Source organism: Tachyglossus aculeatus, chromosome 22 (genome assembly GCF_015852505.1).
Source record: "Tachyglossus aculeatus isolate mTacAcu1 chromosome 22, mTacAcu1.pri, whole genome shotgun sequence".
Taxonomy (NCBI): Eukaryota; Metazoa; Chordata; class Mammalia; order Monotremata; family Tachyglossidae; genus Tachyglossus; species Tachyglossus aculeatus.
This window is the reverse complement of record NC_052087.1, coordinates 52,608,188-52,623,640: the sequence shown is the minus strand read 5'-3', so window position 1 is coordinate 52,623,640 and position 15,453 is coordinate 52,608,188. Positions and strand designations below refer to the sequence as shown.

Below are 15,453 nucleotides of genomic sequence, written 5' to 3'. Positions count from 1 at the left end.
TGTGCCAAGCACTGTTCTAAATGTTGTGATAGATACAAGGTAATCATTCTATTCTATTTATTTTATTTTGTTAGTATGTTTGGTTTTGTTCTCTGTCTCCCCCTTTTAGACTGTGAGCCCACTGTTGGGTAGGGACCGTCTCTATGTGTTGCTCTGCACACAGTAGGCGCTCAATAAATACGATTGATTGATGATTGATTAATCAGGTTGGACACAGTCCCTGTCCCACATGGGGCTCAGAGTCTTCATCCCCATTTTACAGATGAAGGAACTGAGGCCCAGAGAAGTGAAGTGACTTGCCCGAGGCCACACAGCAGACAAGTGGCGGAGCCGGGATTAGAACCGGGGAATGTGTCTGTTTACTGTTGTCTTGTCCTCTCCGAAGCGCTTAGTCTAGTCCACTGAGAAGCAGGGTGGCTCAGTGGGAAAAGCCCAGGCTTTGGAGTCAGAGGTCATGGGTTCAAATCCCGGCTCCACCACTTGTCAGCTGTGTGACTTTGGGCAAGTTGTTTAACTTCTCTGTGCCTCAGTGACCTCAGCTGTAAAATGGGGATGAAGACTGTGAGCCCCCCGTGGGACACTCTGATCACCTTGTAACCTCCGTAGCACTTAGAACAGTGTTTAAGTGTGGCTCAGTGGAAAGAGCCCGGGCTTTGGAGTCAGAGGTTATGGGTTCAAAACCCGACTCCACCACTTGTCAGCTGTGTGACTTTGGGCAAGTCACTTAACGTCTCTGGGCCTCAGTTACCTCATCTGCAAAATGGGGATGAAGACTGTGAGCCCCATGAGGGACAACCTGATCACCTTGTAACCTCCCCAGCGCTTAGAACAGTGCTTTGCACATAGTAAGTGCTTAATAAATGCCATCATCATCACCATCATCACTTCTAGACTGTGAGCCCGTTGTTGGGCTCTAGATGTTGCCAACTCGTACTTCCCAAGCACTTAGTACAGTGCTCTGCACACAGTAAGCGCTCAATAAATACGATTGAATGATTGAATGAATGTTCTGCGCACAATAAGCGCTCAATAAATACAACTGATGAATGAATGAACCCACGTCCTCTGACGTCCAGGCCCAGGCTCTTTCCACTACGCCACACCGCTTCTCCGAGGCTGGCTCGGCCCCACGAGATCATCATCATCATCAATCGTATTTATTGAGCGCTTACTGTGTGCAGAGCACTGTACTAAGCCCTTGGGAAGTACAAATTGGCAACATCTAGAGACAGTCCCTAACCAACAGTGGGCTCGCGGTCTAAAAGGGGGAGACAAAACCAAACGTACTACAAAATAAAATAGAATAGATATGTCCAAGTAAAATAAATAGAGTAATAAATATGTACAAACATATATACATATATACAGGTGATATATATGTGAGATCACCCTGGGGAGTGGCGGGATCCGTCTGGGGACAAGGGGGAAGGGAGGGAAACAGGGGGAGGGTCCCTGGGCTTGGCCAGGGGTCCTCACACCGATGAGGGGGTGAGGGGGAGGTGGGTTAAAGGGTGGAAACCAAGGCAGCAACAAGCTCTGAGTTTCACCCTCCGCACCGGGGGGCAAGGGAACCAAACACCCAAAGGAGATACCAGCCCAGAGCAGTGTGGCATAGTGGCTAGAGCCTTGGAGTCGGCTCTGCCACTCGTCTGCTGTGTGACCTTGGGCGAGTCACTTCACTTCTCTGGTCCTCAGTGACCTCATCTGTGTAATGGGGGTTGACTTTTCAACCTGATTAGCTTCTATCTACTGCAGACTGTGAGCTCGTTAAGGGCAGGGAGCGTGTCTGCTAATTCTGTTGTGCTGTCCTCTCCCAAGCGCTCCTGAGACTAGGAGCGCTGTATATATGTATATATGTTTGTACATATGTATTACCCTATTTATTTATTTATTTATTTGTTTTACTTGTACATATCTATTCTATTTATTTTATTTTGTTCATATGTTTGGTTTTGTTCTCTGTCTCCCCCTTCTAGACTGTGAGCCCACTGTTGGGTAGGGACTGTCTCTATATGTTGCCAACTTGTACTTCCCAAGTGCTTACTTAGTACAGTGCTCTGCACACAGTAAGCGCTCAATAAATGCGATTGATTGATTGATTAGGAGGCCTTCCCAGACTGAGCCCCCTTCTTCCTCTCCCCCTCCTCCCCATCCCCCAGCCTTACCTCCTTCCCCTCCCCACAGCACCTGTATGTATGTATATATGTTTCTACATATTTATTACTCTATTTATTTATGTATTTTATTTGTACATATTTATTCTATATATTTTATTTTGTTAATATGTTTTATTTTGTTCTCTGTCTCCCCCTTCTAGACTGTGAGCCCACTGTTGGGTAGGGACTGTCTCTATATGTTGCCAACTTGTACTTCCCAAGCGCTTAGTACAGTGCTCTGCACACAGTAAGCGCTCAATAAATACGATTGAATGAATGAATGAATGAATAGTACAGTGCTCTGCACAGGGTAAGTGCTCAAAAAATCCAATTGATTGGTTGATACTCCAGTGCTTAGTACGGTACGGGAAGCAGCGTGGCTTAGTGGAAGGAGCCCGGGCTTGGGAGCCAGAGATCACGGGTTCTAATCCCGGCTCCGCCACCTGTCAGCTGTGTGACTTTGGGCAAGTCATTTAACTTTGTTGTGCCTCAGTTACCTCATCTGTAAAGTGGGGATTAAGACTGTGAGCCCCACGTGGGACAACCTGATCACCTTGTATCTAGCCACAGTGCTTGGCACATAGTAAGCGCTTAACAAATACCATCATCATTATAATTATTATTCATTCATTCAATTGTATTTATTGAGTGCTTACTGTGTGCAGAGCACTGTACTAAGCACTTGGGAAGTACAAGTTGGCCACATATAGAAACAGTCCCTACCCAACAATGAGCTCACAGTCTAGAAGGGGGAGATGGACAACAAAACAAAACATGTAGACAGGTGTCAAAATCATCAGAACAAATAGAATTAAAGCTACATGCACATCATTAACTGGTCGCCATGGAAACTATAGGTCTCGTGGTGTCTGAAGGGTCACAAACGCCATGCCATGGTAACAGTTGGACTCAAGGATGCTCTAGTAACCATGAGGTCCCCAGTCCTACAGTACCTGGCACATAGTAAGTGTTTAAATACCATAAAAAAAGCTGGCACCTCAGATCCCTACTGTTGCCATGACGCCCACAAGCCCTGGGTTGCTATGAAACCCACAGATCCTGGGGTTACCATTATGTTCATAGGGTCCCCTGGTTACCACACTGCCTGGGGACCCCATGGTTACTACAGCATCCTTGAGTCCCACTGTTACCATGGCAATTGAGGGCCCGGTGGTTACCATGATGCCCGTGGGCCCCACGGTTAACATGGCATTTGTAACCCTCAGACATCACGAGACCCATAGGTTCCATGGCGACCAGGAAACTTTGGATACCATAGTTACCATGGCATCCATGGGCCCAATGGTTACCATGGTGCTGGTGGGCCTTCAGTTACCATGCTATCCATGGGCTCTATGGTTACCATGGCACATTGTGGGCCGGTGGTTACCATGATGCCCGTGGACCCCACAGTTACCATGGAATTTGTGAACCTTCAGTCATGAGACCCCTGGGTTCTGTGGTGACTAGGGAACTACAGGTACCATAGTTACCACGGTGCTGGCAGAGTTCCGGTTACTATGGCATCCATGGTTACTGTGGTATGTAATAATAATAATAATAATGGCATTTGTTAAGTGCTTACTATGTGCAAAGCACTGTTCTAAGCGCTGGGGGGGATACAAGGTGATCAGGTTGTCCCTCGTGGGGCTCAAGTCTTAATCCCCATTGTACAGATGAGGTAAATGAGGCCCAGAGAAGTTAAGTGACTTGCCCAAAGTCACACAGCTGACAAGTGGCGGAGTCAGGATTAGAACCCATGACCTCTGGCTCCCAAGCCCGGGCTCTTTCCACTGAGCCATGCTGCTTCTCTGTAGGCCCTATGGTCAAGCGCTTAGTACAGTGCTCTGCACACAGTAAGCGCTCAATAAATACGATTGAATGAATACCACAACGTCCGGGAGCCTGACGGTTACCGTGATGTCGGCCGGTCCCCAATCACCACGACGCCCTTGTGCCCCCCAGTTGCCATGACGACTGTGAGGCCAGCGGTCCCCACGAGCGGACCCGGCATCCGCTGTTGGGTAGGGACAACCTCTATATGTCGCCAACTTGTCCTTCCCAAGCACTTAGTACAGTGCTCTGCACACAATAAGTGCTCAATAAATATGATTGAATGAATGAATGAATGAACTTACCGTCGCCTTGGGTTCAGCATTGGGCACTTGGGATTTGGAGCTGAAGGAGGGCTGCAGCGTGCCATACTGGCCCCGTGAGAAGCCTGCGGGAGAGACAGCCGGGCACAGATCATCATCATCATCAATCGTATTTATTGAGCGCTTACTATGTGCAGAGCACTGTACTAAGCGCTTGGGAAGTCCAAATTGGCAACATATAGAGACAGTCCCTACCCAACAGTGGGCTCACAGTCTAAAAGGGGGAGACAGAGAACAAAACCAACATACTAACAAAATAAAATAAATAGAATAAATATGTACAAGTAAAATAAATAAATAGAGTAATAAATATGTACAAACATATATACATATATACAGGTGCTGTGGGGAAGGGAAGGAGGTAAGATGGGGGGATGGAGAGGGGGACAAGGGGGAGAGGAAGGAAGGGGCTCAGTCTTCATCTCCATTTTACAGATGAGGGAACTGAGGCCCAGAGAAGTGAAGTGACTCGCTCAAAGTCACACAGCGGACAAGTGGCGGAGCTGAGATTAGAACCCATGACCTCTGACTCCCAAGACGGGGTTCTGGCCACTAAGCCACGCTGCTTCTCCAGATGGTCAGCGGATGGCCACCCGGGAGAGAGGAAGACCCCTGGAGCAGTGTATGATGGAGGGCAGGGGACCAAGGCCCCCAATCCACGCCCCTCACGCTGATGCTTGTGGACACACACATGCACACACAAACACACACACTCGGTGGACGCACGTGTTTACACACGTCAGCCTGTGAGCAAGAGTCCAGATGTAGCAGCGTGGCTCAGTGGAAAGAGTACGGGCTTTGGAGTCAGAGGTCATGGGTTCGAATCCCGACTCCACCACACGCCTGCTGTGTGACCTTGGGCAAGTCACTTCACTTCCCTGAGCCTCAGTTCCCTCACCTGGAAAATGGGGATTAAGACTGTGAGCCCCGCGTGGGGCAACCTGCTCATCATCATCATCATCATCAATCGTATTTATTGAGCGCTTACTATGTGCAGAGCACTGTACTAAGCGCTTGGGAAGTACAAATTGGCAACATAGAGAGACAGTCCCTACCCAACAGTGGGCTCACAGTCTAAAAGGGGGAGACAGAGAACAAAACCAAACATACTAACAAAATAAAATCACCTTTGTATCCCCCCAGCGCTTAGAACAGTGCTTTGCACATAGTAAGCGCTTAACAAATGCCATCATCATCATCATGTGAAGCAGGGCCTGGATTGGAAATGGGGGATCTGCTACCCACAGAGGGTGAGCTGGCAGCCCAAGGGGGCATAGTGTCTCCTTCCTCGAAGACCCAGGCCAAGCCAAAATGCTCCCCTCTCACCCGCCTCTTCGGGCTTCAATTACCCCATCTATAAAATGGGTCAGCCAACCGGCCCTCAGGACCCCTAGGATAATATAATAATAACTAATACTGATAATAATAGTGCTTGTTAAGTGCTTACTATTTGCTAAGCACTGTTCTAAACACTATGGTAGATACAAGCTAATCAGGTTGGACACGATCCCTGTCCCGCATGAGGGCTCCCGCTTTTCATTCCAGCCTGGCACAGTGGGTAGGCTCTACCCCAGGCCTGAAAGTCAAAAGGTCATGGGTTCAAATCCCGGCTCCACCACTTGTCTGCAGTGTGACCTTAGGCAAGTCACTTCACTTCTCTGGGCCTCAGTTCCCTCATCTGTAAAACGGGGATTAAGACTGCGAGCCCTATGCGGGACAGGGGCTGTGTTCAACCGGATTTGCCTGTATCCACTCCAGCGCTTGGTACAATGCCTGGCACATAGGAAGCGCTTTATAAGTACCATAATTATTATCATTATTTTCCAGATGAGGGAACTGAGGCCCAGATAACAGGAGGGAGTCGCCCAAGGTAGCACAGCAGACGAGTGGCGGAGCCGGGATTAGAACCCAAAACCTCTAACTCCCAAGCCCAGGCTCTTGCCACTAGGCCATGAATAGTGAACCCACTGTTGGGTAGGGACTGTTTCTATATGTTGCCAACTTGTACTTCCCAAGCGCTTAGTACAGTGCTCTGCACATAGTAAGCGCTCAATAAATACGATTGATGATGATGATGATGAATAGAATGAATAGAAGACTGTAATATAACCAGGGGAGGTTGGCAGGGGGAGCAGGGACAGGTGGGGGCAGGCCTCCTAATAATAATAATAATAATAATAATAATAATAATGGTATTTGCTAAGCCCTTACTGTGTGCCAAGCTCTGTACTAAGCGCTGGGGTGGATACAAGCAAACCAAGGTGGATACAGTCCCTGTCCCACGTGGGGCTCGCAGTCTCAATCCACATTTTACAGATGAGGGAACTGGCCCAGAGAAGTGAAGTGACTCGCCCACGGTCACACAGCAGACGAGCGGTGGAGCCGGGATTAGAACCCACGACTTTCTGACTCCGAGGCTCTATCCACTATGCCACGCTGCTTCCTAATGTGGGTGCGCTCTGCAGTGAGAGGTTGGGGGGTCAAAAGTTGGGGTGATATCCCAAGCAGCCCCCCGCTAGCCCTGTGGGTTGCTCCAGACTCACCCTTCCCCGGCAGCAACTTAATAATGATAATAATAATGATGGTACTTGTTAAGCGCTTACTATGTGCCAGACACTGTTCTAAGCGCTGGGGGAGATAATAATAATAGTAATGATGACATTTATTAAGAGGCTTACTATGTGCAAAGCACTGTTCTAAGCACTGGGGAGGTTACAAGGTGATCAGGTTGTCCCACAGGGGACTCACAGTCTTAATCCCCATTTTACAGATGAGGGAACTGAGGCCCAGAGAAGTGACTTGCCCAAAGTCACACAGCTGACAAGAGGCGGAGTCAGGATTTGAACCCATGACCTCTGACTCCAAAGCCCCGGCTCTTTCTGGGAAACAGTGTGGCTCAGTGGAAAGAGTACGGGCTTTGGAGTCAGAGGTCATCGGTTCAAATCCCGGCTCCACCAATTGTCAGCTGGGTGACTTTGGGCGAGTCACTTCACTTCTCTGGGCCTCAGTTCCCTCATCTGGAAAATGGGGATGAAGACTGTGAGCCCCCCGTGGGACAACCTGATCACCTTGTATCCCCCCCAGCGCTTAGAACAGTGCTTTGCGCATAGTAAGCGCTTAACAAATACCATCATTATTTATTATTATTATTTCCACTGAGCCACGCTGCTTCTCATGACATAAACAAAGCAGTTTGGACACAGTCCCTGTCCCAGGTGAGGCTCACAGTCTTAATCTCCATTTTACAGATGAGGGAACTGAGGCCCAGAGAAGTGAAGTGACTTACCCAAGGTCACACAGTAGACAAATGGCAGAGTCACTTGAAGCTACCCCTGTGGGAGAGGTGCACGTCCCTCTTCTCCTGTTGGGAACTTTAGTGCCCTTCTCCCGGGATAGACTTTAAACTCTTTAAGGACAGGGATCATATCCTCCAAGTCTATAGTCTTCTCCGAAGCACTCAGTACAGTCTCTCTGCTCACACGGTAGACTGGAAGCTCCTTGAGGGTAGGAACTGTATATACTAACACTAATATCCTCTCCAAAGTGTTCAGTACAGTGCTCTGTACACAGTAGCCTGGAAGCTCCTTGAGGGCAGGGATCATATCGTCCAAGTCTATAGTCTTCTCCTAAGCACTCAGTACAGTCTCTCTGTGCACACAGTAGACTGGAAGCTCCTTGAGGGTAGGAACTGTGTATACTAACACTAATATCCTCTCCAAAGTGTTCAGTACAGTGCTCTGTACACAGTAGCCTGGAAGCTCCTTGAGGGCAGGGATTATGTCCCCTAACCATTATTAATAACGATAATGATGGCATTTGTTAATCATCATCATCATCATCATCATCATCATCATCAATCGTACTTATTAAGAGCTTACTGTGTGCAGAGCACTGTACTAAGAGCTTGGGAAGTACAAATTGGCAACATATATAGTCCCTACCCAACAGTGGGCTCACAGTCTAAAAGGGGGAGACAGAGAACAAAACCAAACATACTAACAAAATAAAATTAACAAAATTTGTTTATAAATTAAATAAAATAAATAAAATAAAATAAAAATTTTATTTTAAAAATAAAATAAATTTGTTAAGCGCTTACTATGTGCAAAGCACTGCTCTAAGCGCTGGGGGATGCAGGGTGATCAGGTTGTCCCACGTGGGGCTCACACTCTTCATCCCCATTTTACAGATGAGGTAACTGAGGCGCAGAGAAGTGAAGTGACTTGCCCAAAGTCACCCAGCTGACAAGTGGCAGAGTCGGGATTCGAACCCATGACCTCTGACTCCCAAGCCCGGGCTCTTTCCACTGATTCATGCTGCTTCTCTTATACTATTATTACTAGGGACTGTGTCCAACCTGATTTCCTTGTATCTACCCCAGCGCCTAGTACAGTGCCTCTCACATAGTGAGTGCTTAACAAATACCATAATTATTATTGCTATTAGCATTGATAGTAATACTGATCATTGTATTTGTTAAGCAATTCCTCTGTGCAGTGTACTGTACTAAGCGCAGGGGTGGATGAGAAGCAGCGTGGCTCAATGGAAAGAGCCCGGGCTTGGGAGTCAGAGGTCATGGGTTCAAATCCCTGCTCTGCCAATTGTCAGCTGTGTGACTTTGGGCAAGTCACTTAATCAATCAATCGTATTTATTGAGCGCTTACTGTGTGCAGAGCACCGTACTAAGCGCTTGGGAAGTACAAGTTGGCAACAACTTAACTTCTCTGGGCCTCAGTTACCTCATCTGTAAAATGAAGGTTAAAACCGTGAGCCCTGCATGGGACAATCTGATGACTTTCTATCTACCCCACTTCTTAGAACAGTGCGTGGCACATAGTAAGTGCTTAACCAATATTATTATTATTATTATTACAAGCAAATCAGTTAGAACACAGTCCCTAACAACAATAATTGTATAAGACTTGTACCTCCCAAGCTCTGCACACAGTAGGCGCTCAATAAATACGATTGAACGAATGAAGCGGCTCGCCCCAGGTCACACGTCAAACAAGGGGTGGAGGCGGGATTAGAACCCAGGTCCTTCTTGATCCCAGACCTCCTGGCATTCCTGGGTCTTCCCGGGAGGCAGGGCGGGGTGCAGAGGAGGGGGGAAAATCCACCCAACGCCTCCTCTGTCTCATCCTCACCCCTTCCTCCGGAATCCAGACCCTGAGATTCCCGAGCCCCCACCCCTGGGTGCCCCACCCATTCCCCAGGTGTGCCAGCTCCCCCTTCTCCCCCCTTTAATGAGCCTTCTTGGGCGACGCCTAGATTAACCCTTTGACAGCCAGCTGGAGGAGTGGGCAAGACCGCATAATAATGATAATAATAATAATGATGGCATTTGTTAAGCGCTTACTATGTGCAGAGCACTGTTCTAAGCGCTGGTGATAATAATGGCATTTATTAAGCGCTTACTATGTGCAAAGCACTGGTCTAAGCGCTGGGGAGGTTACAAGCTGATCAGGTTGTCCCATGGGGGGCTCCCAGGCTTAATCCCCATTTTACAGATGAGGGAACGGAGGCCCAGAGAAGTGAAGTGACTTGCCCGAAGTCGCCCAGCTGACAGTTGGCAGAGCCCGGATTTGAACCCATGACCTCTGACTCCAAAGCCCGTGATCTCTTCCTCCCTTCAAGGCCCCACTGAGAGCTCACCTCCTCCAGGAGGCCTTCCCAGACTGAGCCCCTTCCCTCCTCTCCCCCTCGTCCCCCTCTCCACCCCCCCATCTTACCTCCTTCCCTTCCCCCCAGCACCTGTATAGATGTATATATGTTTGTACATATTTATTACTCTATTTATTTATTTATTTATTTTACTTGTACATATCTATTCTATTTATTTTATTTTGTTAGTACGTTTGGTTTTGTTCTCCGTCTCCCCCTTTTAGACTGTGAGCCCACTGTTGGGTAGGGACTGTCTCTATATGTTGCCAATTTGGACTTCCCAAGCACTTAGTCCAGTGCTCTGCACATAGTAAGCGCTCAATAAATATGATTGATGATGATGATGATGATCTTTCCACTGAGCCAAGCTGCTTCCCCCTCCCCCCCATCCCCAGGGGCTCCCCCAGGGAAGACACCGAGATTAATGCCGTTGCTGTAATTGAGGGCGCTCAGCACACTGGACAAACAGTAATTAATCCCCCTCTCCCCCAAAAGGCTGGACCTAGCGAACACACCCATTGCTCCGGAGGGCCAGGCGAGGCCTAGTGGGGGGGCGGTCACCTAGGAGGGGCAGGAAAAGGACCCAAGATAGCAGAGCCCCAGGCCCTAAAAGCACTGGTCACCCCCTCCCACCCTGTTGTCCCATTAAACAGGAAAACAATGAGGTCACTCACTCAAACACACACAAACAGACACACACAGACATACAACAAAACAGCAACATTCTCCAAGGGTGACGGAGAGTCCTGGGCCCCCCCCACCCACCAGGGCTGTAGGATCTGGGAAATAGGGTGACCCCCCACCCCCTGGAAATTTCTTCCTCCATCAGGGTGGTCCCTGTGGGCTTGGGGGGTGGGGGACCATTAACAGAGACCATCCCTGCCCACCATGGGTTCACAATTTAGAAGGTGGCATGAGAAGCAGTGTGGCTAGTGGAAAGAGCTCAGGCTTTGGAGGCAGAGGTAATGGGTTCAAATCCCGGCTCCTCCAATTGTCAGCTGGGTTCATTCATTCATTCAATCGTATTTATTGAGCGCTTACTGTGTGCAGAGCACTGGACTAAGCGCTTGGGAAGTACAAGTTGGCAACATCTAGAGACGATCCCTACCCAACAGTGGGCTCACAGTCTAGAAGGGGGAGATATATGCGCATCAAAAGACGTCAACAGGCATTAAGGTAAATAACTAGAATTATAGATATGTATATATAGACATATATTATGTATGTATATATGTATATATATCATGTATATATTATGTAATTATATTATGTATTATATGTATATATTATGTATATGTATGTATACATGTATATTATGTATGTGTATGTATATATATTATATATATTATGTATGTATATATGTATATATAGACATATATATAGACATATATAGGCAGTATAGAATGATGTGGGGCGGGGAGGGGGAGCTGAGGAAAAGGGGGGCTCAGTCTGGGAAGGCCTCTTGGAGGAGGTGAGCATCAACACTAACTTCCTTTAAAGCACTAACTTGGGGTGGGGAAATGGTGGTGGGGGGCACTGAGGAGCCATGGGAAAAGGAGGAAAAAGTAAAAAAAAAGCCTCAGTGGGGGAAGAGGATGAGGGAAAAGTTTAGAGAGGGCACAGCACGGCAGAATGGGAGAGGCTGGGTGACTGGAAACTATTCGGCAGGGAGATGACCTGGCCAAGCTGAGTCCCCATACAAGGTGGGCTCCTATAACAATAATCACTTCACTTCTCTGGGCCTCAGTTCCCTCATCTGGAAAATGGGGATGAAGACTGTGAGCCCCCCGTGGGACAAGCTGATCACCTTGTAACCTCCCAGCGCTTAGAACAGTGTTTTGCACATAGTAAGCACTTAATAAATGCCATTATTATTATTATTATGGTGGGCAGAAGGAGGGGCTTTTCCTCGGAGCAGGGATTCTCCTCCCTCACAGGGGGCAGAGGCACCTGCATGTGAGAGGGAAGGACCGATAGAGCCCGAGTCCGGGATGGGCAGAGTCACCGGGCAGGGTGTGGGCCTCCCCCCCACCCTAATTACCAGGAGACTCCGGAGATCAAAGGGCACAGCAGGAGCCAGTTTTTCCCACACCAAGCAGGAAGGGAGGGAGGGAGGGGTGGAGACCTGCCCCAATCCTACCCCAATCCTGCCAGATCCCTGGTGGGGGGCTCGGAGAGGGTCAGGGGGCGAAGCCTGAAGGGCCGCCAGAGCCCCACCTCCCAAATAGAGCCGTGTAAATAATAATATGATAATAATAATGGCATTTATTAAGCGCTTACTATGTGCCAAGCACTGTTCTAAACGCTGGGGAAGTTACAAGGTGATCAGGTTGTTCCATGGGGGGCTCACAATCTTCATCCCCATTTTACAGATGAGGTAACTGAAGCACGGAGAATAATAATAATCTAATGATAGCATTTATTAAGCACTTACTATGTGCCAAGCACTGTTCTAAATGCTGGGGAGGTTACAAGGTGATCAGGTTGTTCCATGGGGGGCTCACAGTCTTCATCCCCATTTTACAGATGAGGTAACTGAAGCATGGAGAATAATAATAATAATAATAATAATGATAGAATTTATTAAGCACTTACTATGTGCCAAGCTCTGTTTTAAATGCTGGGAGGGTTACAAGGTGATCAGGTTGTTCCATGGGGGGCTCACAGTCTTAATCCCCATTTTACAGATGAGGTAACTGAAGCACGGAGAATAATAATAATAATAATGATAGCATTTATTAAGCACTTACTATGTGCCAAGCACTGTTCTAAATGCTTGGGAGGTTACAAGGTGATCAGGTTGTTCCACGGGGGGCTCACAGTCTTCATCCCCATTTTACAGATGAGGTAACTGAAGCAATCAATCAATCATATTTATTGAGCGCTTACTGTGTGCAGAGCACTGTACTAAGCGCTTGGGAAGTACAAGTTGGCAACATATAGAGACAGTCCCTACCCAACAGTGGGCTCACAGTCTAAAAGGGGGAGAGAAGGGGGAAGCACAGAGAAGTGAAATGACTTGCCCAAAGTCACACAGCTGACAGTTGGCGGAGCCGGAATTTGAGCCCATGACCTCTGACTCCAAAGCCGGGGCTCTTTTCCACTGAGCGACGCTGCTTCTCAATAGCCAAATAATAACCATAATGGTATTGTTCAGCGCTTACTCTGTGCCAAGCACTGTTCTATGTGCTGAGGTGGACACAAGGTCATCAGGGGGGGTCCCAGGTGGGGGTCCCGGAAGCAGCGTGGCTCCATGGCCAGAGCCCGGGCTTGGGAGTCAGAGGTCATGGGTTCTAATCCCGGATCCGTTGCTTGTCGGCTGGGTGACTTCGGGCAAGTCACTTCACTTCTCTGGGCCTTAGTCACCTCATCTGGAAAATGGGGATTAAGACTGTAAGCCCCCACTGTGGGACAACCTGATCACCTTGTAACCTCCCCAGCGTTTAGAACAGTGTTTGGCACACAGTAAGTGCTTAATAAATGCCATTATTATTATTATTATGATGATGATGATTCTTCATTCATTCAGTCGCATTTATTGAGTGCTTACTGTGTGCAGAGCACTGTACTAAGCGCTTGGGAAGTACAAGTCGGCAACATTATTATTATTAGTAGTAGAAGTAGTAGTAGTAGTGTTTCCAGACGAGGGCCAGAGAAGCGAAGTGGATGCAGCAGACAAGTGGCGGAGGTGGGATTATAAAAATAATGATGGCATTCATTAAGCGTTTACTATATGCGAATCACTGTACTAAACGCTGGGGAGGTTACAAAGTGATGAGGTTGCCCCATGGGGGGCTCACAGTCTTTATCCCCATTTGACAGATGAGGGAACTGAGGCCCAGAGAAGTGAAGTGACTTGCCCAAAGGCACACAACTGACAATTGGGAGATCCGGGATTCGAGCCCATGGCCTCTGACTCCAAAGCCCGGGCTCTTTCCACTGAGCCACGACAGGTCCTCCGCCTCCTCTGGCTCTCGGCACGGGAGGCACCCCTCCCCGGGCGTCCAGCCGTCGCCCCCCGGCCCCAGCCTCACCTGAGGTGGCATCCGGGAGGTCGAGGCCCTGCCCGTTGGGGCGGGGTCCGGGGGGGGCAGCGCCCCATCTGCAGCATCCGGGCCCGGACCTGCTCCTGGACCCGTGCGTTTTTCAGCTGCTCCGCGGCCGAAGCCTCGCTCTGCTTCCGCTCCATCTGCAGGTCCGACGGCAGGGCCAGCGACGAGACCCCCCGCTCTGGCTGCAGGGCGGACAGCAAGAAGTTACCCTCCTGCATGGTCAGGCCGGGGCCAAGCCTGCCCGCATGGCACGGGGGGCCTGGGCCTGGTCCTCGCCCTGGCCCTCGCTCTGGCTCTGGTCCTCGCCCTGGCCTTGGCCCTGGCCCTCGCCCTGGCCCTTGTCCTGGCCCTGGTCCTCGCCCTGCTCCTCGCCCTGGTCCTGGTCCTTGCCCTGGCTCTGGTCCTGGCCTCAACTGGGTGGGAGGTCTCCGGCGTCCGGTCCCCTGGCCGTCTTGCCAGGCTTTGCGGGCGATCCTGCTCCCCAAGTGCTGGCCCCTCCCCACCCTCACCCCCCCCGGCACGCCCACACCTGGCAGGAGGCGGGCCTGGGGGCCACACCTGGCCCAGGTGACCTGGGCCCCAAGCGCCGCCTTCCTGACTTCCTGGTGGAAAAGCGTAGCTCGCCAACCTGGGATTACCTGGGCCTTCCTAGGCCTTTCTAGGCCTTCCTAGGCCACGGTTCCCACCTGCTCGCCCCCCTCGGGGAGGGCAGACCTGGGACAGGGACAGGAGAGAAGGGGGCAGCCTCATTGTCTGTATCCCCCTTCTTTGTCTGTCTCCCCCTTCTAGGCTGTAAGCCCGTTGTTGGGTAGGAACCATCTCTCTATGTTGCCGACAAGTGCTTAGTCCAGTGCTCTGCACACAGTAAGCACTCAATAAATACGATTGAATGAAGGAATGAATGAACCCCCCTGGTGGGTCAGGCCTGAGCTCGGCTCCTTCCCCTCTGGCGGACCCGTTTCACATCCTGCCTCTGACCTGAAACCCCCTCCCTCCTCAAAACTGCCACACTACCCCGCCCCATCAAAGTCCTACTGAAGGCCCACCTCTTCCAAGAGGCCTTCCCAGACTAAGCCCCCTTTTCCTCAGCTCCCCCTCCCCTCCTCATCACGTTGATCCACTCCCTGTGCTCTTCCCCTCCCTCCCCTCCCCATGGCACTTATGTATATATATAATTCTATTTATTTATATTGATGCCTGTTTACCTCTGTCTCCCCCCCTCTAGACTGTAAGCCTGTTGTGGGCAGGGATTGTCTCTGTTGTTGAATTGTACTTTCCAAGGGCTTAGTACAGTGCTCTGCACACAATAAACACTCAATAAATACGATTGAATGAATTGACCAGGGCTGACCCCGGCTGGGACCTCTCCTCCAGCATGGCCTAGTGGATGGAGCCTGGGCCTGGAAATCATGGATTCCAATCCCA

General features: G+C 49.6%; 1 protein-coding gene across 1 annotated transcript in view; it reads right to left on the bottom strand.

Moving 5' to 3' along the window:
* Window positions 1-14,246, bottom strand: part of PKP3 (plakophilin 3) — a 43,244-nt gene extending 28,998 nt beyond the window's left edge. Inside the window, 3 exon segments of the mRNA XM_038764903.1 lie at window positions 4,295-4,377; window positions 14,011-14,059; window positions 14,061-14,246. Of these exon segments, the coding sequence (XP_038620831.1) occupies window positions 4,295-4,377; window positions 14,011-14,059; window positions 14,061-14,246 (318 nt within the window).
* Between the last annotated feature and the right edge of the window lie 1,207 nt (window positions 14,247-15,453).